Source organism: Melospiza melodia, chromosome 1 (assembly GCF_035770615.1).
Source record: "Melospiza melodia melodia isolate bMelMel2 chromosome 1, bMelMel2.pri, whole genome shotgun sequence".
NCBI classification, from domain to species: Eukaryota; Metazoa; Chordata; class Aves; order Passeriformes; family Passerellidae; genus Melospiza; species Melospiza melodia.
The window spans coordinates 91,262,496-91,287,331 of record NC_086194.1 but is presented as its reverse complement, the minus strand read 5'-3'; the positions used below and the strand labels follow the sequence as shown (position 1 = coordinate 91,287,331).

General features: G+C 39.4%; 2 protein-coding genes across 2 annotated transcripts; both read left to right on the top strand.

The window, feature by feature from the left end:
• The first annotated feature begins 2,078 nt into the window (after positions 1 to 2,078).
• On the top strand, positions 2,079 to 7,062 carry LOC134421231 (ovalbumin-like). The gene is made up of 7 exons (XM_063161892.1): positions 2,079 to 2,246; positions 2,861 to 2,911; positions 3,485 to 3,613; positions 4,271 to 4,388; positions 5,100 to 5,242; positions 5,420 to 5,575; positions 6,667 to 7,062. Exons 1-7 carry the CDS (start codon positions 2,079 to 2,081, stop codon positions 7,060 to 7,062), a joined length of 1,161 nt encoding a protein of 386 aa, XP_063017962.1.
• Positions 7,063 to 17,124: 10,062 nt separating this feature from the next.
• LOC134421208 (serpin B10-like) lies at positions 17,125 to 24,827 on the top strand. Its single transcript, XM_063161844.1, has 8 exons — positions 17,125 to 17,281; positions 18,391 to 18,568; positions 19,552 to 19,665; positions 21,271 to 21,405; positions 21,777 to 21,894; positions 22,233 to 22,375; positions 22,938 to 23,093; positions 23,916 to 24,827. The coding sequence occupies exons 2-8, from the start codon at positions 18,401 to 18,403 to the stop codon at positions 24,318 to 24,320; spliced, it is 1,239 nt and encodes a 412-aa protein (XP_063017914.1). The 5' UTR covers positions 17,125 to 17,281; positions 18,391 to 18,400; the 3' UTR covers positions 24,321 to 24,827.
• Positions 24,828 to 24,836: the final 9 nt, after the last annotated feature.

Sequence of the window (24,836 nt, the reverse complement as noted above, 5' to 3'; positions counted from 1 at the left end):
AAACCACTCTCATAGAAAGTTCTTTTATAAATATTTCTCAAAGAAAATATTCCTGGTTTTGACTTTCATCTCAATTGGTTTTGTCACATGCACCCTACTTTATTTCCCAAAATTTTTTAGAAGAATAAAAGGCTAAGTCCCGTTCTCCTGTCTCTTCTGTCCAGCATGGCTGCATTTTGTACATTCAGAAAGGACTGAATGAGAGTTCTGGTCTATTACTACAACCTTAATACCAATTGACTAATTATTGATGTATTGACTAATAACTGCTAATTATGTGTGACATCACTAAGGTTTTCACATTTTTTGTTTTTTACTGCCATCCCAGTATCTCATTGCAAATGAGGCATTGTTTCCCAGCCTCTTCTCCAGCCAAATAGTCCTGATGTACAGGTGGAAAGCACTGTTAAAAAGCATAAAATACTAATATTTGTTCTCCCTTCAATCAAACCAAAACCTGTTGAAACAAAAAACCCTGACCTAACACCATTAATTTATTTTTATGGTGTCAAAAGCCAAACTTCTGAGGGACAGCAGTGGGTGGGTCACAACTCAGACTGTATAAATTCCCAAGGGTTCAGCCAGTATACCCACATACAGCTGGAAAGCTGTATTGTCTTTGGTGCTGAAGCCTGAAGGTAAGAATTTCTCTAGAAAAATTCACCTTCTTACTGCATTATTCCTTGGTTCTGACTAAACTTAAAAAGAGAGAAGTTATTGTCTTGTGTTTGATATTTTTCAGGACAGAATATTTATGTGATGTTCTCTTCAAACCTCACTAGTGTACATGCATTCTACACTATTTTGTTATGTGTAAAATCTGAATGTTTGTGGTTTTGGGGAGGTTTTCAAAGTTATTCTCTGTGCTCAAAATGTTATTTTGTGCTCAAAATATTATTTTATTTCAGAGCATCTTATCTTCCCATCCCGTATCTTTTAAGATTGATTTTGACAGACAAGCAATAAATTTCCTTGCTTGACCTGTGGTTCAAAAGTGTGCGTTGAGAGCAGAACTGTGGTGTTCAGTAATTTACAAAGTTTATTTTAGTGTGAAATTTCTCTAAGTGTTGCATTCCTGAAAAATACAATTGGTGAACACAACATAAAAAGGTACGTGGGTGCCTAGATGTACAATTTTAAATAACTTATATATAAGTGGGATCATGTATACAGAAAGGAAAGTGAGAGAAGAACGTGTGTGTCTGTATGTGTATATCCAGGAAGCCAGTCACAAAACACTTTGGTAGAGTTTAACACTACAAAGAAAAACTTGACATCCTAACATTTAGCTCCTATGTGAGGGGCTGGATTTTGAAAACCAGCAATTTAATTTCTCAAACAGATTATAGTCTGAGAAAACATAGCACATTTATGTAAAGCAGACTATATCTGAAAGCACAATACAATGAAACATCAATTTTGTGCATCAGTCTTGCTCCTAGATTTGGTGACCTTAGACAAATTATATTGCCTGTCCATGCTTCTATTACTAAAACAAGGGTAAGCGACAGGCCTTTGAAGATATACTGACAGAAAGTACTGTGCAACAAATAGATACTTTATTACACCTACTTATTTTTGGAAAATAAAAATAGCTAGCCTCTGCTTTTACCTGAATCTGCCCAGAGCTTCCAAACCAAATGGAAATATAATTTGTGCTTAAATTTCCAGCTTTGCAAGTATATGAAAGAGAGAATATTTTCATGTTTTCATCAAGCTGATACAAAGTACTAAGGAAATGTAGCCTTCAGTGAATAAAATAAGTACAGGCAATTGTCATTTGACTTCTTTGAAAAGGTAAACAGAAACCATAGATTCCAGAGCTCTGAGGAGCTGTTAAAAAATGTGAATGTATAGAAATGCAGAAAGAAACAGATTTGTGAAAACAGAGTTTCTAGTGTGCATGAGAGGTGAGCATAGCAACAGACATCTTAACATAGAATGATTTCCAAATTACTTGTTTACATTTTATAGCCTGAAAATTCCTATTAAAGTGCACGTGCTGTGTGTGCATGCTATTCCCATCATTACATTGCTATTGTCCTTCTGCTCTCTGCTCTAGGCAATACTGCTGCACAATGGCCTCCATCGGTCCAGTGAGCACAGAAGTTTGCTGTGACATATTCAGGGAGCTGAGAAGCCAGAGAGTCCAGGAGAATGTCTGCTACTCCCCTCTGCTCATCATTTCAACCCTCTCCATGGTCTACATAGGTGCAAAAGATAACACCAAGGCTCAGATAGAAAAGGTGAGACTACATGGAGGATTTAAACCCTCCTGCTGCTCAACAGAGCCACAGCCCTTAATGATATAATAATGTCCCTCAGAGGCTAAAAGATGTGGATCCAGAGTTATCAAAACCTGTGGCCACCTGAAACTCCCACAGTGCTAAATAAATGCATCAGCCCAAAATCTTGAGACTGGATTTAAATTTTATCATAGTTTAGCAGTAGAATTCTCAAAGACAAAAATACATTCTTGCAACACTTTTTTTTCTTAATAGGGAAAGGAAATAAAATCTATAGGGAAAGAGCCAAAACATATCCACAGACTGCAAAGTGTTTCATGTGTTTCCTACAGCTCTCACTATCTTCACAGAGTGGCTGGCTTGTTACCTACAAGAGGGTTGACATTATTGGTAGCACACACTGGAGCCGAATCCTAGATGCTCAGTAGAAAAAAGGATCATCTAAGCAGGCAACAGTATGCATGGCTGTTCAGAGATGGTACAGATAGATTGCACTTTTTGAGTCATTCTCGATTAGTCAATAGGTTTGCTTCAAACATGATGTGTTAATCTATGTTGCTTAACCTTGTTCTTGTCATACCAGTTATTTCAACTACTGTTATTCTTAATTACAGGCTATCCACTTTGATAAAATCCCAGGATTTGGAGAGAGTACTGAATCTCAGGTACAGAATCAATTTAATCCTTTCTCTATGTTGGTTTCTCCTTCAAAGTCTATCGGATAAAGCAGCCTTGTAGCAGTTCCAAACCTACTCCAATGTGCAGCTAGTGCCCTTCATCCAGCATTTGGGGGAACACTTCGTTCATAAGAATGAACAGAGAAGATGGGTAACAGAGAATTCAGAGCAAGCATAAAATGAAACCCATCACCATAATATTGGGCCTAGGAAATTATAGATATTTGTATAAATATACAAATAGGGGGAAATTATAGATATTTGTATAAATAGGCAAAGTAGCTGGGTGCCAGTGGTTAAACAGAACATGTTGGGAACTGACCTGCTGAAGCTACATTACTGTAGCAGAAAATTAAAAGTTCCCCTGAATGGCATGAGGAAATTACAATAGAAAATCAGCACTGAAATATATATATTACAAAATTACTACATCAGCATAGGAGGAACAATTTTATAAGCAAAAGCATCAACTACTTTACTCCTTTCATATAGTATGTAATACCTACTCATCATTAAAAGTAGAGTAACATCTGTACTTTTATTGGTACTCATGTCAATCAGTGCGGCACCTCTGTGAGCATCCACGCTTCACTTAAGGACATTGTCACCCAAATCACCAAACCAAGTGACAATTATTCCATCAGCATCGCCAGCAGACTTTATGCTGAAGAGAAATACCCAATTCTGCCGGTGAGTTGCTCTAAGAGCTGATCTGAATGTCAAAACTGTAACTTTCTGTTATGCAAAAAGCACTGTCAGAAGCGTAGGGTCTGCTAAAGAAATTTTCTTCCATATGCAAAGATTCTGTCTATCACAGGCCTAACTTTTTTTTCTCAAGAAAGTCTTGAGAAAAAAATGTGACTAGCCAAAAAGATGTTTGTGCAAACTACAGTAAAGATCCAATCACGTCAAGGTATAATTAACAAAGAGATAACTCCAACTCTTTTCTCAACTTGGAAAAAAAACCTGAAAAAAACTTCAGGTTCTCAAAAATATTCCAAGTTTTTCCATTGAAAGGAACATTTAATTTGAAATTCAAGGAGAATACCTTTGCAAAAAAAAAAAAAAATTAAAAGTGGGCAAAGAGAATAAAAACCCTATACTTAACTGAAATGAATGTTGGTTTTAGATTAAACTCAGTTCTGGAAAATATTTTTTTAAATGTGGGCATATACTTTTGCTTGAAACAATGCATGTCAAATCTTCAGATGCTTATGAACTAGCTCATAGTTTACTGATGAGCCTTAATAAGCAGATTGCTCATATCTGTTAATTTCATTTTTGCCTTTTACATCTGCAAAATGCTTTGACATTCTGAGCTGAAAATGGCATACTCTTTCTTTGCAGGAATACATTCAATGCGTGAAGGAACTGTATAAGGGAGGCTTGGAATCGATCAGCTTTCAAGCAGCTGCAGAAAAATCCAGAGAGCTCATAAATTCCTGGGTTGAAAGACAGACGAATGGTAAGAGGAAGCCAAATGTCAGCACAAGTATTTTCCCTTCTGCCACCATGTCTGAACAACATGTGAGAACATTTAAGTCAGGTGATGAAAAATCAAAATATCTCCCTGTGCTCATTTTCCTGGATAAGAGATCAGTTCCCAGATACAGAACTATCATCTAACACTTTCTTTTTCCTCAGACACATCCCTGTTAGAAGACTCTCTCTATCTGTAGGGGCTTTCTGGATATGTAATATTTCCAGTCCAGATAAAAGGGACTAAAATATGCTAAAATATTTCCAGTCGTGATAAAAGGGACAGCACTAAAATATGCCTTTTACACATTGACAAATAGTTTGACACCAATGTTTCCACTTTTGTTTGATGCAAAAAGTATTAAATGTTTGGCTGGGAGACCATCCTGGGATATAAGGTTCCAAGAGTTCTTCCTGTTGACACAAAATATGCTAATTTTGTATCAAGTAAATATCTGGATCTTATATCTCTTACTATAATTCTTTATAGGGAGAGAAACAACAACCATTGCCTACAGCAGTAAGCAAATCAACCTTAGAACTACAAGATAACAGCTACAAAACTAAAGCAATGTCCTTGCCCTACACTCTCCTTTCCACAAATTCTTTACCCTCCATTTAATGTTGAAATTGCCAAGTAAGATGTGTTATACACAGATGTATTATACATGTTCTCTTTTCCTGTGCATTTTGAAAGGGTCTATCAAAAATATCCTTCGACCAAGCTCTGTGAGCTCACAAACTGACATGATCCTGGTCAGTGCCATCTACTTCAAAGGACTGTGGGAGAAAGCATTTAAGGAAGAAGATACCCAGACAGTTCCTTTCAGAATTTCTGAGGTATGTGGGTCTACATCACTTTAAAGGTGTCATGTTCTAGAATTTATGAAGGGAGTTGACGAGTTGCTGTATAATCTTGCCGAAAAACAGCAATCATCAGCTTTAACCATAAGTAGGCATTTCTACACTCTAGGAATACTCTTTCTGAAAACTATATTGTTTTCTTTGGTTTTGCAGCAAGAAAGCAAACCTGTGCAGATGATGTCTCAGATTGGTACATTTAAAGTGGCAGAGATCCCTTCTGAGAAATGCAGAATCCTGGAGCTTCCATATGCCAGTGGGCGGCTGAGCCTGTGGGTGCTGTTGCCTGATGACATCTCTGGCCTGGAGCAGGTATGGCCCTGGCAGCTGGCTTTCAGAAAACCATGAACACAGTGAAATTCTAGGTGCAAAGAAGCTCTTCACAATTAAGTTATCTTAAAGCACATCCCCAGCACAGATCTGAATATTGGCAGCATGGGATTGTTGCATAGAGACACACAGCTCTCTCAGTGGTCCTGCAAAAGTTTGTGTGAGGATGGATTGCTAAACAACTGCTTTAGAGGGTTAAATTTTTGTCACTGCAGAACAGATTCTTCTCAGATAAGCAGCTGTTACTCCAGCACCTTGAGTTCCAAAGCTTTTATATTTCAATTTCTGCATACTGAGGAACTTACTGGGAAGTTCATCTTAGCTTGAGTATTTGTAATTATTGAATTGTTTGACAACCTTCAACATGCTTCCTTCATGCCTTCAAAAATTAAACTATCTAAAAATTGAATACGAGTACTGGAATGGTTAAAGCAATTTCAGAAAGTAAAATATACATGACATATTACTGTTGGTATGAAAAGAATATAGTCATTAGCAAGAATGCAGTTTGAATAGGAAAAGTTATGCAATAAATCCGAGTTCATTGAAATGATTGTGCACTAACTCTAAGAACCTAAATTATAAAATTAAAGAGTCATTTGAACCCAGCTAAATTTCTTCAGTAATAACTGATAGCTCATTTATTACTAAAGAAATTTAGCTATGTTCAAATGCCTCTAGATACTTCAGGTATTAGTAAAACCTTTAACACTTCCTTACTTGGAGGTCTTAAATGTAAGTAGAGCTTACAAGTCATAAGCACAGAATGGCTTCTGGAATATATTTCTGAAGAAGAGAAGATAAATCAGCAAGAGCTTTGGGAAATTTGCTGAGTAGCCATCTAGTCAGGACTATAAATTGCCAGTGAGCCTATTAAAGAAATAGGAAGTAGGACAGAGAAGAGAGAGTCATGGTTTGCTTTCCTCTTCTAGACATGTTAATCCACATGTACCCAGAAAACACGCCATAAGAAAAACAGTCAGTTTAAGAGAAAAAACCCACAACGGTACTGCACTGCTACAAAATGTGTCGGGCTCTCATCCCAGAGATCTAATTTGTTTGTTTCTTTGCAGCTTGAGACTGCAATCACCTTTGAAAACCTCAAGGAGTGGACCAGTTCTAGAAAGATGGAAGAGAGGAAGATTAAAGTTTATCTGCCCCGCATGAAGATTGAGGAAAAATATAACCTCACATCTGTCTTAAAATCCTTGGGTATCACCGACCTGTTCAGCTCCTCAGCCGATCTCTCTGGCATCTCTTCAGCACGGAGCCTGAAGGTGTCTGGAGCATTCCATGAGGCATTTGTGGAGATTCAAGAAGCAGGCAGCAAGGCGGCACGCTCATCAGGAGCTGGGGTAGATGACACAAGTGTCTCTGAAGAGATTAGAGCTGACCACCCTTTCCTCTTCTTGATCAAGCACAACCCAACTGACAGCATCTTGTTCTTTGGCAGATGCTATTCCCCTTAAAGAGAGGAAAGCTGAAAGAGTTTCTGTCCCTCACAGCAAGACCCAAAGTGCTGCAGTATCAAGGGTAAAAAGAAATACAAACCTTCTCTTTTGTCCATATTTTCTAAATCCAGAATGCTTTATTTAAAAAAAATATTAAAAAAAAAAAGAAGAAGTTAAGGCAGAGAAATTTTGAATTTTTGCCTGGAAAGCAGAGGCCCTTTGCCTTTCCTCTGTGCTGAGTATTATTATTTACTCATAGATGAAGAGTTAAAGGAATGAAAATCTGACCCAAAGAAAGCCTGAGCATTAATAGAGATGTTCCTCGTGCAATTTAACAATAGTGCAGAATCATCACACTGAAACAACACATCCCCTTTTTTGGGGAAAAAATGCAATCTTCTAACTTAGCCAGATTTCTCTACAGACAAATTTCATGATGACTCCCTTGGAATAAGTCACTCAAAATTTCCTAAATTAAACTCTAAACTACTATCAATCATACCTACTCTGACAAAGCAATTGTTTTTTATTTCTACCCCTGATACTGCAAGGCTTTTCCTCCCTTTCTAAGGATGCATTATAGAAATTTTGTAATTAATATTTCTTCTTAAGCCTTTTTGGATAAATCATCATGACCAAGTGTGTGGTTTTTCAGGTTGCTATTCAAATTTTCTCCATGTATCCTATCCCTGTATACAATGGGTCTTGTGAGTGTACATTTTGCTCCTTTAATCATAATAAAAACTCACTTAAGCAAATGCTTTTCATTTGGAGTATTTTAAATGCACCTGGGACAGAGTAATCCTGGCTATGTGCACAAATCGGCAGCTTTGGGTGGATGGCAAATGGAACATGAGTCAGCAGTACCCTGGCAGCCAGGAGGGCCAACCTGGGGTGTCCTGGGGGAAATAAGGCACAGCGTGGCCAGCGAGGCAAGGGAGGGGATTGTCCCTGCTCTGCACCGGGGCAGCCTCACCTCCAGTGCTGGGGGCAGTTCTGGGTGCTACTGTATAAGAAGAACAACACACTCTAAGAGTGTGTGCAGAGGAGGGGGACAAAAATGGTGAAAGCTCCCAAGGGCAAAACTTAGAAGGAGTGTCTGAGGTCACTTGGCTTGTTCAGCTTGGAGAAGAGGAGGCTGAGGAGTGACCTCATCTCATCCTACTGGGGCAGGGGAGGGGGAGGTGCTGCTCTCTGTCTGGTGACTAGCAAGGGCATGAGGAAATGGAATGAGGCTGTTTCAGGATTTCAGGAAAAGTTTCTTCATCCAGAGGGCTGGTCACTGGAACAGGGTTTCCCAAGAAAGTGGTCATTGTGCCATGCCTTTTAGAGTTCAAAGAGCATCAGGACAATGCTCTTAGTCATATGGTTTATTTATAGATAGTTCTGTGAGGAGCAGGGAGTTGGACTCAATGATCCTTATGAGTCCCTTCCAACTTGAAATATTCTATGTTTCTGCAATTTTTCTGCCTGAGTTGGTTCATTGATTTCAGAGAGATGAGGAATAAGTCTGTTGTAACTCTAGGCTAAGGCAGATTATTCAAAGCAATTTTCTGCCAGGAAGGGATGTGTGTGACCCATACCCCTCATGCATGCTACTCAAACTAGTCAGATGCAACAATTTCTGCACAAAACATGATTCACCCAGTTTCTCTGAAACAGCAGTTGATAAGCAGTCTGAAAAGCAGCTGGATATGTGCAGAGTCTACCTGCCACTGAGACAAAGCATTGCCTCAGAGAATACAGGGGAATGGGAAATGGGAAGGAGGTTTTTACTTATCTTAATGGTGTGTTTACAAATCTTTATGGGCTTTTATACAGAAGCTAAAGAGAACAATCATGCTAGCAGATGGAATGTCTGTGGTGAGTTATAGTTTTTCTCTGGAATTATTTATTCATCTCATTGACACTGAAGCAAGAAATGAAACAGAACTGTGTGGAACTGTCACAAAAAAGCACCAGGAGAGTGAAACAGAAAAACTTTGGGGGTGCAGTTAGTGGAAGAAGGCTATGCTCTTTCCTGATTCCAGCATATACAGCATAGCACCAGTGCTGGGAGAACTGTGGTGGAATGTTTTTTCAGTTCTACCACACAATATTTACTTGCTCTACTTGCTTTGGATTTCCCTGCCCCATCCTCCAAAATAACACATACTTTGGCAGGACCTCGAGGACACAACTTGCTGGCAGCAAAGATGATCTTGCAAAAGAACAAAGATAACATGACACCACCTTCACTGGTGTGTAAATAGTTCAAATATATTCCTGCACTTTCTTTTATCTTAGCTGATTGCTGATCAAGAGATAACAGTGGGGAAACTTACTGCAAGAGAGTTAATAGTGTGTTTACTACAGCCCTAGAGTTTCTGTTGATCTGGTCATGGAAACAGGGGACCTAAATTCCCAAGAACACTTAAATTTCAGCAAATTTTTTCTAAAACTGCAGTATTTCCTGGCTGTGTAAGTTTTTATCAATTAAAGCATAGTTCTTCACAAACAGAAGACACAAAGAAGTCCATCTACTCCTGTATGCAGACAGATATTTTCAGTGCTACCTCCTGATTTCTGTTGACTTCAGCTGCCAGCACAGCAACAAGCAGTCATATTCTTGTCCTCAGTAGTCACTTCCTTAAAAGAAAAAAACCCCATGTGTTCCCAGACCTGTTTTCAGAAATCATTTTGGAATTTGGCAAATCATATCCCCATTAAGGAATGGATGCCAGAGTCCTCAGACCCCAGATAGAGAAATATTTGTTTGAATGCTTGAAGATAGCCTTCCACATCTGAGATACTGTAGCGTCTGTAATAACAGGCATCCAAAGTACAAACCCCTAGAGGAACATGCCTGGATCTAACCCCAAGCTATGTGCCAGATATCAGACCTCCACCACTCAGCATGGAACAAATCCACAAATCCTCTCCTTTGTGCCACCAAATGAGGCTACAGCTTCATCTCACCATCCTCAAAGCAAAATAGTTAGCATCATGTCCTAGAGACTTCGGCTTTCTGCTGTGTCATGAAGTACAGGTGGATTATTCTCTTCTTTGCCCTCAGAATGTCTTTCAGCACAAGTATGGAAGAAGGCTCATACTCACAGCTTTAGGATCTGTCATTAGAGGCTTTTATTGCTCTACCACCACACCCCACATATAGTTGTACTTTCAAGCGTGCATTCAAAAGATTAGTGAGTTGTGTCGGTACGAGACCACACTCGCTTGCTTTCTTGTGGTCTTACAATGGGAAGGTAATTCCACAGAGATGACAGAATTTGACCCTGCGGCCTTACTGTTTATTCCAGTACTAACTGTTCTAATATATAAAAAAACAAGTAATATTGTTTGGTTGAACAAAGTAAGTTATTTGCAAAAATTGGTCTCCTGAAGTTCACAGAGTTAGAGAGTAACTTGTGTTGGAATGGGCAGCTGACAGTCACCTGGTCTTAACTTCAGAAACACATCAGGACCCTTCCCAGTCAAATGTTGCATATCTTTAAATTTGGGGAATCCGCAGTGCTAGGAATCATTTGATTTTAAACATAAATCCAAATATTACTAATGTAGAAGTAGTGTAGACTATCTAGCCAGCTTAGTTTTCTCTCACCAAATGGGAGTTGGCCACATGTGAAAATGACCCCCACCAGTTCCTTCATTTTGATTCTCCCATGTCCAGTCTGCAAAGCTCTCACTATTTTCCCTTACTTTTAAACCTCTTGGAAACAATGCAGAATACCTCTGAAAATCCCAAGGACTGTTTAGTCAACCATGTGAATAGGAAATTCCTAGGAAATTCCATTGTTCCTAATCAGGAACAGAAGTGAGATAATAGATAGCTTCATGCTATGCATTTTTAGTCCAGAAGCATAATTTATACTTTATCTACATTTTATTATTTGGCAATATCACTGGGATATTGTTTGCACCCAGCCTCTATTTCCGCGTTGTTACAGTATTGAACTTCCCAAGAAAAACAGTTTAATACCATATAGTCCAACTTTCTTGTAAAAGGAACAAACAGTCTCAAATTGCATTCTACTCCCAGGAAGAAAAAGTCCAAACTGATTTTATGCTCTTATCTCTTACCTCATTCATCACTTTCCTACTTTTTTAAATGCCAGCAATAGCATCCCACAGCAAGCAAACAATGAATTTTTATTAGCGGCACCTTCAGAGAACAGGAAAAGGTTCCTAGAGGTGAGCAAATCCTTACAAGGAGGGCTGACTTCTTAGTCACACAGATAAAATTCCAATTTAGTAGCTCTGATAAGACACCAAGGAGTGGGAGAATAGCAAGGTGCCAGATGTGTTTTTGTAAGGAACAGAATTACAGATCAAAGGGGGCAGAGGAGGAATCATTGAGCTTCACAGGGCTGTATGCAGGAGCAGTTCCTCTTACTTCTTTTCTCTTTCATTCTGCCTCATTTCCCTTGGATGTGGTTCATTAACCATCTTTCCCCAAGGTGCTGACTATCCCCACCCTTACCATGCCCTCCTTTTTCCTCCTTGCCCTTCAGCAATCTCTACTTCTGTGGGCAGTGAGGGAAAAGGACAGGGCTGGAGTTAAGGCTTGATTCTAAGAGGAGAAATATCAGGGACAGGAAGAAAGTGGGAGGACAGTTTACCCCTCCTACTGTCTGGAGGGACCATCTGCTATGAAATGATGCTATGTCAGCTACAGAGGCCAAGCTGCCTCTGCATGAGGTGGGGGGAGAGCCCCTTCCTCCAGCCACAAACAGGGATCATTGCTCTGCCTTCCTTACTCGTCTTCTAGTAACTTTCCCTAGCTTGATCCTGCCTCTGTTCCACTGAATTCAAATCGGTCTTGACCTATGTGTTGGTCTGTCTATGTTCCCAGACAAGGAATTAGCAACCATGGAAGGAAGAGATATTTAAAAAAGATAAAGGATATTAAGGAAGATTAAGCCAAAGAAAAGTAAGGGTAGTACACCAAGAAGAAAGAAAAGTATAAAGCAACTGAAAGAGACTACTGCACTAGATTTAAACTACACAGAGAGAGTTCTGCTTTTGGCTTTCAAAGAGCTAAAACAGCCACAGATATCAGTACAAAAGATAATAGAGCCATGAACATCTCCTTACAGTTGAATCAAAAGAGTTTGGAAATGCTTTGGTAAAGAGCAGATGTTCACCAGGGTAGTTTAAAAGAAAGTCCTCAGTGCAATACCCTGCAAGATCACACGTTTCCACTCTCACAAAAGTTTGAGGAACAAAACGAAAACTTCTCATCTTATTTTACCTGAGAGCAGAAACAAACATGAGATCATCTTGTATTACTTGTTGTGTATCAGGTCATTAGTTTCTCCTTGGTTGTGAAAAGCTTGCTAACTTCAACCACGCAAAGGATATCAGGTCTCAAGAGATTGAGATCCTTTGTGCAACAGGCAGGGAATGTGAAAGATGGAAAGATGTAATGGCAAAGGCATTGATGAGACATTTTCAAGTGATGCTTATGACACTACAGCTTAGCCGAGGTCCTTGTCAATCCAAAGGGGAAATTCCACTCCAAGCTCTCATTTTTGGGGTCTCCCTCTTCCAGGACAAAGCATTAATGCTGCTGGATGTGCACTAAAGCAGGTAGTTTAGATCAGTTCCAAGATTAGCCTAAAAAGCACGAAACTGTGAAGGGGCAGCAAGTGCCAAGTAGATCAATGAATAGCAAAGATTTTCTGTACACCTCCTCAAGTGATTATTGGGAAAATTCTCCTAATGAAACTCCTGAAAACACCAACTGCCTTGGGAAACTCCAGGTCTTTCCACCAAGCAAGAATACTTGCAACCAAACTGTATGAAAAACAGAGCAAATATCTAAATGGCTTTCTTAAAAGAGGGTTTTTCCTCTATATTCTGCTCTGACACATCAGCACAAGGCTCCTGTTTAGGATGGGCACCTGTTTAGAAATGTGTATTGAAGATACACTGACTTGATATTCACATCCTTCACCTCAAAATGTGGCACATCCTTCATGATAGCACTGGAAGGGGAAGATGGGATCAGCTTTCTGATAGAGTAGTTGTGCAGCTGACATACAGTTCCACCCTTTGAGAGATTTCTTTGGAAAAATGACAAGTTTCAGCCAAAGTGCACACAAGCCACACATACGTCATGACTCATAATGCAGAACTGTGTATCATGGCTGAGAAATTAAGGCCACTCTTCATATTTTTGGTGTCATCCATGACCTGTGATACTTTTAAAATGCTTACCACCTGAGTCATTCAAAGGAAAACTGCACCCTTGCAAGTGTGGAAACAGTATGCGTATTCATTCACAGATAAACTGCCCCTTTTCAGATATACAAACTAGTCCTTTATCAGAAGTGCTGTGCTTCTTACCAGAGCAAAATTTCTCAGGACAAACATTGCCTTTATTAATTACAGTGCCTAAGGTAAAGCATGTAGAAGTAATACTGAAGTAAGAGGAATTCTGCTGGGACTGTCAAATTTTACCACACCTTTGCCTCTGCAGGTGTGGAACAAAATGCCTCAATAATATTTATACAGGAACCTCACCACACCCTTTGGGAACTCATAAGGTTTTACGTAGTGTTAGAGTATGTCAGCAAGGATTGCTTGGCAAGGGAAGGCTTGCAAATTTACTTGTAGGAGGTGCAGAACAGATCACTATCTACTTTGTTTCAAAATAAAGACACGTGTATTATCGACCAAAGCTTTAAAAGGAAAAAGGATACTCAAAGAATTATTATCTCTTTAACTTAAACATTATTTGAGATTTCAGGTGATAAAAACTTATCATCACACAAAATTCCTTTACAGCACAGACCAAAATCTGTTATAATCAGTCTAGGTGATACGTACAGTTTTTTTTTTCAGTTGACAATGTTAGGTACAGCTCATGCCATGCTCTCAGTTAGACTATGACAGAGTTATCACCCAGAAAAGAGCCCTCCCTGGCACAGAAAACGTTGTTTCTAGTCATAGAATCATATGCTGATGTACAAGAAACCCATGAGGATCATTGAGTCCAACCTGCAGAGGACACTTCAAGAGCCACACAATGTTCCCTGCGAGTGTTGTCCAAATGCTCTCTGAACTCAGACAGGCTCGGTGCTGTGAGCACTTCCCTGGGGATCCTGTTCCAGTGCCCAATCATCCTCTGGTCATGAGAGCTCCTGAGGATGCTGAAGACCACAATGAGGTCACCCCTGAGTCTCCTCTTCTCCAGGCTGAAAAGAACAAGTGACCTCAGCTGTTCCTGATAAGGCTTTCCCTCAAGGACCTTCACCATCCTCATGGCTTTTTTTTGGACACTCTCCAATAGCTCAATGTCTTTTCTATATTGTGGTGCCCAAAACTGCACACAGTGTTCAAGGAGAGGCCACACAAATGCAGAGTAGAGCACTTATCACTCTTACTATTTTCTCAATTCCTGTGTCCCTGTCCTCCTTACAGTTTTTAAATAAATTACACAGAGATTTAAAACAATGACAACAAGAACAAAAAAAATCACATCTACAAAGGGACTAAAATATTAGTAGATTTCAAAACTCTTTTCTTCCCTGTGCTTCTTGTATCTTCTAAAGTCTTTTTAAAGGTTTGGAGGTATTTAAAATCCTTTCATGTTTAAAATCTGGCCAACTCTGGCTGAGTCAAAAACTTGAATAGAGTGCTCTGCTGGGTGAATCAGAAATTCTTCCCTGCCAAGTAAATAAACAGAGCTTGTACTTGTAAAAGCACTTGAAGATGTCAGGGAAACTGAAGAGCTTTCCTTCAAATACCACTTTTTCTTTTGATCTACCTGAACACATTAGTCTATAGAACACATTAGTTGTGAATTAAATCAGATTTCCAAGAGCTATACAGAGTTGACAGTAAAAATAAGCTACTAATGGGCATGAAAACCACCCATGGAAAGTTGCATCCTAAAAATACTGCGTGAGAGCAGAAGCTATCACCTTTCTGTGACAGCAAGTCTTTTTCTCAAGACCCTTAATAAACTTCATAGGGCATTTTATAATGTTCTGTTCAGACATCAAATACATCACCTACTCCTGAACCCAGGCAAGAACTGAGCCAGGCACTGTGTAGTCAAAATGACGTGTGCAAAGTTACACTGAAACTGGAGGAAACAAAATGCTTTTATGTAGCTGGCCAGGGTGTTGGTATCCTGCCAATATTTGCCCTAACCACAGGGAAACATGAATGGCTGCAGTGAGAGGGAACACAGGTTTACTTCCCACAGGAAGGACACTACTAACACAAATATAAATCTCCTAGTGTGCTGCTGTGTTGACTTAGTAAGGAGTGGGAGCACCACTGTTACTGAGTCAGCAGTAGCACCACAGTGAGTTGTGTCCTCCAGTGATGCTAATTTAAATGGATATTAGAAAATATTATCAACCCATCACGTTGATAATGCATATTTTGTCTTCTGAGATGAGTATAATTTTACTCAGAATGTTTTTCTTATTTTTATGTCCTAACCACCAGCCATGCCATTTGAGAGGTGTTCCAAAAAGGCAGCTGTAAAACCTTGTGCAAAAGCACAAACCTCTCATTCAGCCTAACCCAGCATTTCTGTGTAAACAGAACACCTCAATCACTTCTTGTAAGGCAGTAGCACTAGTTAGCAAATTAAGTTCACCCCTGCTTTATAAGCAGAAAATCCACACCAATTGCTTTAAGGGATGAAGTCTTTTCATCTATCTATCACTCTTCAACAACAGGGCTAAATTTGCAAAGATTACTCAAATCATTTATGCTTTGGAAACCATTTAAGGCCAATGTAAACAGATTACAACTTTCCCAGATGCTATGGGAGCAATTAGTTCTGCAGTGAACACCTCTCCTACACTATGCTGCTCTCTGCAAAACGTCACAGGTACATCTAATTACAACTCACACTGAAACATGCACCATTTGCATAGCTACCATTTCAAAATATCTGAGGGGCAGGAAAACACCATCCAGTTAAAATAATGTGGCTCCTCACAGGTAGGAAAGCAACTTTAGCAAAGCTTTCAATTCCCAAGTTACATTGATACAGAAGTTACACTATCATCAAGGGGTCCCTTTCAGCTGTACCCTCCTATGCCCTGCACCAAATTTTGTAGGTATTTCCATGGTTCATTCTTCATTAGGAGATGCTTCACGCAAACCTCTGCCCTACAACATAAATCCATGTTAACTGTATTCTCACAGACAGCAGGTTAGAAGAAAGCTCTCCAAAGACAGTTTGTGCTGAGGAAACAGAGCTTGTGAGTGAGTCCTGCTCAATGTTGGGGAAGTATCCAATTCCTACTCAAGTTTTCAAGGTGGAGGTATCAACAGTGGAGAGAGAAAAAATTAAATAAAGGGCAAGGTGGGATTTTAAAGGGTTTTTTAGTTAGGAGTCAGAGTGGGGATGGACAGATACAGGAAGGACTACAGAAGAACGATTGCAAGGAAAATCGAGAAAGGAGGTATTTTAGTAGCCTGGGAAAGAAGAAAAAGAAGATTTGACAGAATATTCATCTCTGGAATGGAAAATAAGGAATAGATCTCTGATGTGCTACATGGGTCAAACAGCTTCCAGACTGGGTGGAGAAATAGAAACGAAGTCTAATCTAACACCCACACTAAGTTCAAGGGATGTTGCCCACTGCTAATACAAGTCAGGGTCTGGTGCCTGAGTCTTAGCATTCCCTATCTCACAGTTACAGAGTTTCCCTGGCTGTACAGTCTTAGAAACCTCCAAGACTAACAAAACCCATTTTTCCAAAAGAGAAACCCACCAGGAATGACAAATACTTTCTCAGAAGGAAGCAGGCAGTAGAAAAACTCACAGATATGAAGTCCCTTTCTTTTTTTTTGTCCGTCTGTTTCTCAGAGATAAATTCTGTAATACAAACCATAAAATAAGTAGGTCAGTGACTGCCTTTTTTTAAACTCTCCAAACCACAAAGGAAAGATTGTTCAGAGTAGTGTGGGTTCAAGTTGTTACTAGCCTGTTGCCACAAAAGTGTTTATAGAAATACTTAAGCCGTCACTTTTGTAAAATTCTTCTATGGTATCATTCTTACCAACACTTCACATCCTACTCTGAGGTGATTCAGTTCTTCCACAGGGATGTGGCCTATAGGGCAAATCTCATTGCAGAGTCATGAGTCATAAGAACCTTTGCAGAACCGGCCAGGCGCACTATAAATTCATCCTACCCTTCATGTCAACTGCAGACACCTTGGAGACACCCAGAGCAGCAGGCTTTCTCCCCACGCAGAACAAGGTACTGTAATGACTTCTAGATACGATTTATTTTACTTATTCTTGGCTGATGTTGCTTTGTTGACAAATAGGAAAAAAGGAAGCAGGTATCTGAACTGGAAACAACTAATGCTTGGGGAAAGTAATTAACTTAAGATTGCACAGGCATAGCCTAGAAGATGAGTCTTAAAAATATACAGGAAGACAACTTATTGTTCAGAGTTCTATAATTTCTAGAGCTCACTGACTAGCATATATATCACAGCACACTTAGAACCATTGTGTTTTCCTAAGTCAGGTAATTTGTTCTTGTACTCTTTAGTGCTTAGAAGTAACAGTTTAGCTCCTTGTTTGCAAGCTATTAGGGTCACAAACGATCTTTTATTCTAATGCCATCCTATACCAACCAAAATAACTCCTAGTCCCTGACTAGAACCCTCAGCTAAGCCCGCAAGGCAAATAACAAATAGCAGCCTCTGTGGTCGGCTGAATATAGAAAGCTTCTACTGCAGAAGAACTGGGAAGCTAGGATCTGGGCTAGTGCTGTAAGACAGGGTTTCAGGACATTTTTAGAAGTCAGAAAGGTAATTCAGGATGCTTAGCATGCAATAGTTGGGGCAGTACCAGTGCTTGCTCAAGTGTAGGAAGGAGAGTTTTGTCTTGACCTAAAGGAATAGTTTGACTGCTCCTGTTACCAGAGTATTTGTTCACTACAGAGATGAGTATCAAAAGGCTCTTGAACAAATTGAAGCATAAAATTTGTCCTAAGAGACAGTTTTTCGGTGGTGTCTAGCCCAGGCTTTGCTGAGTAATCAAAAAATCAAAATTTGTTATCAACTATCACTCCAAGATGCAGTAAAGGGCCGTGCAATGAATTTCCTGGTAAACAAACATGAAACACAGCTAGAGGCTGGTTTATCCCTAAAAATGATAGGTGTTGCCATCAGTGAAATAGGACATGCTAAACTTTGTGTGACTTTATAACAGTTAATGCTTCTCACTCTTTATATAAAGCATTTTTAGGAAGCCTTTTAATCACAAAAAAGTTCAAACAGTGAAGAGGCGCTTCTAAACAAATAGCAATCACAGTTAGTGGTTCATTAATAGCATCTTTTCTGTCTTTCTATGCAGCTTCAGGACAATGGATACATTGAATAAAGCAAACACAAGCTTTGCTCTTGACTTTTTCAAGAAGCAATTGCAGGAAGATGGTGACAAGAATATTTTGTTCTCTCCTTGGAGTATTTCATCTGCCCTGGCTACTGTTTATCTGGGAGCCAAAGGTAACACTGCAGATGAGATGGCAAAGGTGAGTCTGGTCTTCAAAAGTAGCTGTCTGAAAGGGTCATTTCTTGGAGTAATGTCCTCCACGCCAGAAATTTGCTGTGTTGAAACAGAGGAAAAGAGTTCTGGGGACTCTCCTCTACAGTTATTTCAAGTTTTACACTTTGCTTAACATAAATTCACATCTACAAGGTTAGAGAAAAACTATGATGAGACTACAACCCTTTCTTTGGGGTAGGTATTTAACAGGCAAAATTACTTACTGAAATTACCAAGTCATACTTGTTCAAAGCTCATTGTGTCATCAGGGGACAGTGAGAAGAGTCCCAATGCATGGTTGTTAAACACCTAATACAGGTACCCAGCTCCTGTTGGAGGAAGGGAGGCTTGTGAGTTTGCTTCTGCTGTGGCAGATATTGTCCCACCTGCAGTGATCTATCTCCTAATTTATAGGACAAAAGAGACCCAGTAGGGTAAAAAAGGAGTGATCTTCTGTTAGGATGAAGGGAAAACAAAACAAAACAAAGGACTCAGCTCTTCTGAAAAGTGCTCCAAGGTTGTTTGCACCCTTTTGTAGCCTGGTTAAGGTGAACAAGTCCAGAGAAAGGGATTTAAGGCATGGAACTGCCTGCACACTTTTCAGGCTTTTTAATACATAGCTGAGCTCCATTAAGACTTCTCCTTTGGTAGACTCCATTTGGGGGTAATTGGCTCTTTCCAGGTATTAACAGGTAATCCCAGGGCATAACTCAAAGCAGGCAGATCCCTCAACAAAGGCCAGGTACGTAAGAGTTTTGCCCTGCAGCCCTCAGCTTAGTTTGCACAAGCCATTTTGTACACATGGGCATTGAGACCTAGACAAAGATTTCATATTCAGTAAGGACTGGACACAAGAATAAAATCTGAGCTTGACTGTCATCATTACCAGTCCCCTTGATGTCACAGAAAAAATTCACTGAGACAGCAAATTTACTACTGTTGCATTTCTTATTGCTTTTTCCACTACAGGTACTTCACTTCAACACAGCTGAAGATGCCAAAAATGTCACCACAACCATAAGAATGCAGGTCTATGCCAGAACAGAAGACAGTCTATCAAATCGACGTGCATGTTTCCAGAAGGTATCTCACCCAAACTGGTGCTCAAGCTATGGGCATGGCCAAATTTTTTCCTGTATTTTTCTTCCACGTTTGTGTTTGCTTATGTTTGCCTTCCTCACATTTAGTGTACAAAATGAATTGGTATTGTGTGATACCGTCACCTAATGCAACACTTAGTGCATGCTTCCCCCTTTTACATGGAATTGCATAATCTAACTTAAAATTTGCAAAATTTAACATTTGATGATCAATAGATCTTCTGATCTTTTTCCTCTGGTTCTGAGGGCAGATTTCTTTCTCAAACTATTACTATTCAAAAGCTAGCACACTTCTTACTTCAGAGAGCTAATCCCAAGAAAAGAGATGCTCTTTCACACATCTGATTGTAGCATCAAGACAAAGAAAATCAGAACATTGACTTTTCCAGGTTACCTATTCTTGATATGTTCCAGAAATTAGCCTCCATTTCAGCTGAGAAGTTAACAGTATAAATTTACATGTTGGGATTTTCCAAAGTAGACCAGTTGCCTGCAATAAATCTAAGAGAAATGGGAATAATTTTATTCTTGAGATAAGCCTTTGCCATACTGGCAGGCATTTTGTCCCAGTTGGTATGTAATTTAATATAGCAGAACAATACAGAAGAGCAAATGTAATCCCTCTGAGTCAGTAAAGGCTTTTTCCTAGTTTACAATTCAAAGATGGTGATAACAAACTCTTCTCCCTGCTCTTTTCCGTCATCCTTATTCACTAGGGGGTTGAGCTATTTCCCTGAAGTCTGCCCACAAAACCCCAACTGTTGCTAGTTTTGATGAATGGATCTGCATCCCACAGCCAAGTCCCATGGTGGGAAGATTTATTTTAGGGGTTATGTCAACATCTCATTTACACTGTATGAACAGGAAAGGGATTGTTCCTCATGAGTAACACTTGCCCTCACTGTAAGAATTAGAGAGTGCTGTGGGTAGTGCTATGGGTTCTAACACTTTGGAGATTTAAGGTCTGTTCGTGCCTCTGATTCTGATATAATGATGAGATGAATACAGCACAGGTGCAGATTTTTAATTTACTAATTCACAGCTTATTCCTTGAGCTCATTGGAGACTCTGAACCTACATTCATTTAATCCTGTCACTTCAATATAGAGAATTTACTGCAATTACTGAAACATTAAAAAAACCCAAACCATAAAATATTAAGAGAGACATTAAGAAATTTAGGGGCAAACCTTCCATGTAACACTACTTTAATAAATTAAGGGAGTGATAGAGCCAAATCTCATGCATTGTTTAAGAATTACTCTCTGACTTTTGTTTTCTGGATATCCAAAGTTTCACAATATCCACTTCTAAACCCTTAAGTATTTTACATAATTCAGGCTCTTAACACTTACATTCCAAGATACCCACACACTGATTGTCTATGTGTGTCTATATCACACCTGCAACTTCTAATACTTTAAAATTATTCTTTTATTTGACGCTCAGATTAGAGCACCTCTTCTGTTGTAATATAGGTAACAGATCACCCAAAGAGAAATACTTTACTTGGATAAGTGTGAAGGAAAAAAACAGGATTTTTTACTCAACAGATGAATAATGTCCTTTTTATTTCTATTTCTCCAAGACAGAGATTGGCAAATCAGATAATATCCATACTGGATTTAAAGCACTCAGCTTTGAAATCAACCAACCCACTAGAAACTACCTACTTAAAAGTGTCAACCAGCTATATGGAGAAAAATCATTGCCTTTCAGTAAGGTAAGACTTTTATTTAGATTAGTATAATTTAATTTTCATGATCAACCTATGGCAACATAAGCTATATACTTTTAAATATTTTTGCTACATTTGCAAATTATGCTATTATCTTTAACATTAATATTTTCTATGATACTTTTCCTTAGACTTTGGACACTAAAATTTTAGTTTTTTGGGATGTGCATCTAATTTCAGAGTGATTTGTAGATGTAGTTAGATGAGAACGTTTAAATCACGTGTTTCCACTAAAAAATACTTTGTTCCTTTGAGAAAACACTGTGCTTGTGCCCATGTAATTTTCATCTCTGGCTGCAGTAGTACTCATATTGGCAGGCAGCAAACCTAAGTCAGGTGTCTTTATTGCCCTGCAGGAATACTTATTTTTAGCCAAGAGATATTACGGTGCAGAGCCACAATCTGTCAACTTTGTGGGAGCAGCAGATGCAGTCAGGAGAGACATCAATTCCAGTGTTGAACAACAGACTGAAGGTGAGTTCCAGCCTCTCCTCTCCAAATGAAAAAGGAGTCATTTTGGCTTCTCTGTGCCCAAGGGGCCCATGGCAGGTAAAAAATTTACCTCAGAAAAGTAAATCAGACTTTTCTTAAATTACTCATCTACCAACAAGCTCAGTGTGTGAGGAATATGGCTTATTCTTTCTAAATCAAGATTACCCCAGTAACTACATATTTGCAAATAATCTCAAGCTGGATGAGTGCTATGGCAGCACTTAAAATTTCCCTGGTTTATATTCCCAGAAACTGTGCCAGCTCTTAGACTGAAACAGTGAAACTGCACAGATGTGTGAATGTCCCTCTGTTTTCTCTAGGTAAAATCCAGAATCTGCTGCCTCCTGGATCTGTAGATTCGCTTACCAGGCTAGTCCTGATAAATGCACTCTACTTCAAAGGAAACTGGGCAATGAAGTTTGAAGCTGCAGCTACCAGGCAAAGGCCTTTCAGAATAAACATGGTATGGCAATATACTGCCCTATTTCCTACACTGCAGGGGGAAAAACCTGAAAAAGATGGGGGGAGAGGAGGGGGAGGGAGAAATCCTGTCACCCTTTAAATCCATGTGGCAGTATAGTTATTTCATTTAAAGCATACAGTTCATTCAGTATATTTATTTCACCACACTTCCAACACTAAAACTGCCCACACATACCAGGCCCTGAGGAACAAGTAAATTATCAGAAGCTGACTTCAAAAAATCTTCCATTCTCCAAAGGCAGGAAAAAAAAAGAGGTGAACAAAACTGTATGGTTTAGTTCTTTCCATTTTCACTTTTAACAATTCAGCAAATCAGAGTGGCATACAGTTTCCTACAATTGGTGTCATCTGAGACATCTCAGATAGCATGCCATGCCTCCCAGCACCTTGCAGGGATCCTCTGAAGATCCTGTGTTCTGTGTCCTACCCATTAGGATGTCTCAGACACATTGGGCAGCCTGTAGAGTAAACTGTGCTACTTTAACTTAGTCCTTTTATTGTTCAGAGTGTAAATGTAAAACATTCCATTTGATTTGTTGCAGCATACAACTAAACCAGTGCCCATGATGTACCTGAGGGATAAATTTAACTTAAACTACATAGAATCAGTTCAGGCTGATGTTCTTGAGCTTCCATACGTCAATAACGACCTCAGCATGTTCATCTTGCTACCAAGTGACATCTCCGGTTTACAAAAGGTAAAAAATTGAGAACATAATTACTGTGAAAAAGTGTGTCATTATCTACTTACTTAATGCTTGTGTGAGGTAAAAGACCAGGCTGTAGTCATGTTTCTAGGAAGGAGGATACTGATGAGGCTCAAGGTAAAGCAAATCCCAAATCTGGTCTGGTACTGTGAGCTTGAAGCTCAGACTAGATTTCTTAGTCTTGGAAGCCAGCAGGTCTGTGGTTGCTAAAGTTCATAAGTCCTGGAAACAGGTAACCCAAACCCCATAGGATTACCTCTTTTCCAGCAGAACAAAAATGAGGACACAAAACCAGCCCTGCTGAGATCCACTGTCCACACCAATTCAGACAGATATGATTTCATTCTGGAAAAAACCCACCCAAAAATTGGACAGCCTCTGTTATGTTCCAGGATGTCCAGAACTAATACGTATGGATACTGCCACCTTCTGTAAAAAGCCGGATTCTGCCTTTGGACAACAAACCCTTAAGAAATTTTAATTTTTAAGGTGTTGTGTGAGGGGCAGGAGAAAGCTCTTTTGAGTGAATTCTAAAATGTGGGGAAGACAGCCCTGGGAACAGAAGAACAGCCAGACTATCATAGCTCTGCTATATTCCCTGACAGTTACTGAGAACATTTCAAATATTGCATTGATATATTATAGAACAACATTCTCATTTAGAACAACATATCTCCAAACTGCTGTTTCATTACTGTTTTTCTTGTACTTTTACAACCTCTTGAAAAGTTCTCCATTTAAGAGAAGAAATAGCCCAAAGGGCACACACTTTTGAACATATTTTAATTTTCTGACTTTTTTTACTTACTGCAGCTAGAAAGAGAACTGACTTTTGAAAACTTGTCTGCATGGACAAATCCAGAACTAATGGAGAAAATGAACATGGAAGTTTATCTGCCCAGGTTCACGTTAGAAGAGAAATATGACCTCAAATCTACTTTGAGCAGGATGGGGATACAAGATGCCTTCACAGAAGGTCAAGCTGATTTCACAGCAATGTCCAAGACTGGTGATCTGTTTTTGTCACAAGTTTTCCACAAGTGTTACCTGGAAGTCAATGAAGAAGGCACAGAGGCAGCTGCTGCCAGTGCGGCAACACTGGCATCACGAAGTCTTGGTGCTACTATTATCTTTTTGGCAGATCACCCTTTCCTTTTCTTTATCAGGCACAACAAGACCAAGACTATCCTCTTCTTGGGAAGGTTTTCTTCCCCCTAGAAGCTCGATTACTAAACAGGTTATTGCAACAACAAAAATGAACTAAATATACACCAAAAAGAACATCTCAATAGCCCGTGCACTTCTTAATTTTCCTGTACTGTTGACAAATCTCTCAATGTTTGAAGAGAGTACTTATGAAAAATAACCTCAAATTTATGCCTCTGGCTCATTTTCCTGGCAAAAAAATCCCCAAAATACTTGCATACACTAAGTACCCAACTGTGCAAAGAAGAACATGACTGTGTCTTTTTAGCGCTTTCTGAACCTGAACTTCGACAATTCAGAAAGGACTGAGTTGAGCTCAACCAGTAACTTTAAAGTTTTGATACCTAAGAAGATGAAAACCCAGGAAAATCTTGCAGAATGCTGCCTCATCTCCATTGGTTTCAGCTCATGCTGATCCCCAAAGCAGGCTACTCACCCACATTCTTGTCAGTTTTTTACCAACTCTGGTAAAAAACTGCAGCCTGGCAGAACTGGCAATGAAATAAACCTGCAAAATCACCTTTGTTC

Excerpts from the sequence above, each read along its gene's own strand:
- LOC134421231 (XM_063161892.1), top strand. The coding sequence starts at position 2,079 with ATGGCCTCCATCGGTCCAGTGAGCACAGAAGTTTGCTGTGACATATTC. Across the intron at positions 2,247-2,860 it reads CCAAGGCTCAGATAGAAAAG|GCTATCCACTTTGATAAAAT; the intron begins GTGAGACTACAT and ends TCTTAATTACAG. Across the intron at positions 4,389-5,099 it reads GGTTGAAAGACAGACGAATG|GGTCTATCAAAAATATCCTT; the intron begins GTAAGAGGAAGC and ends GCATTTTGAAAG.
- LOC134421208 (XM_063161844.1), top strand. The coding sequence starts at position 18,401 with ATGGATACATTGAATAAAGCAAACACAAGCTTTGCTCTTGACTTTTTC. Across the intron at positions 18,569-19,551 it reads CTGCAGATGAGATGGCAAAG|GTACTTCACTTCAACACAGC; the intron begins GTGAGTCTGGTC and ends TTTCCACTACAG. Across the intron at positions 22,376-22,937 it reads GGCCTTTCAGAATAAACATG|CATACAACTAAACCAGTGCC; the intron begins GTATGGCAATAT and ends GATTTGTTGCAG.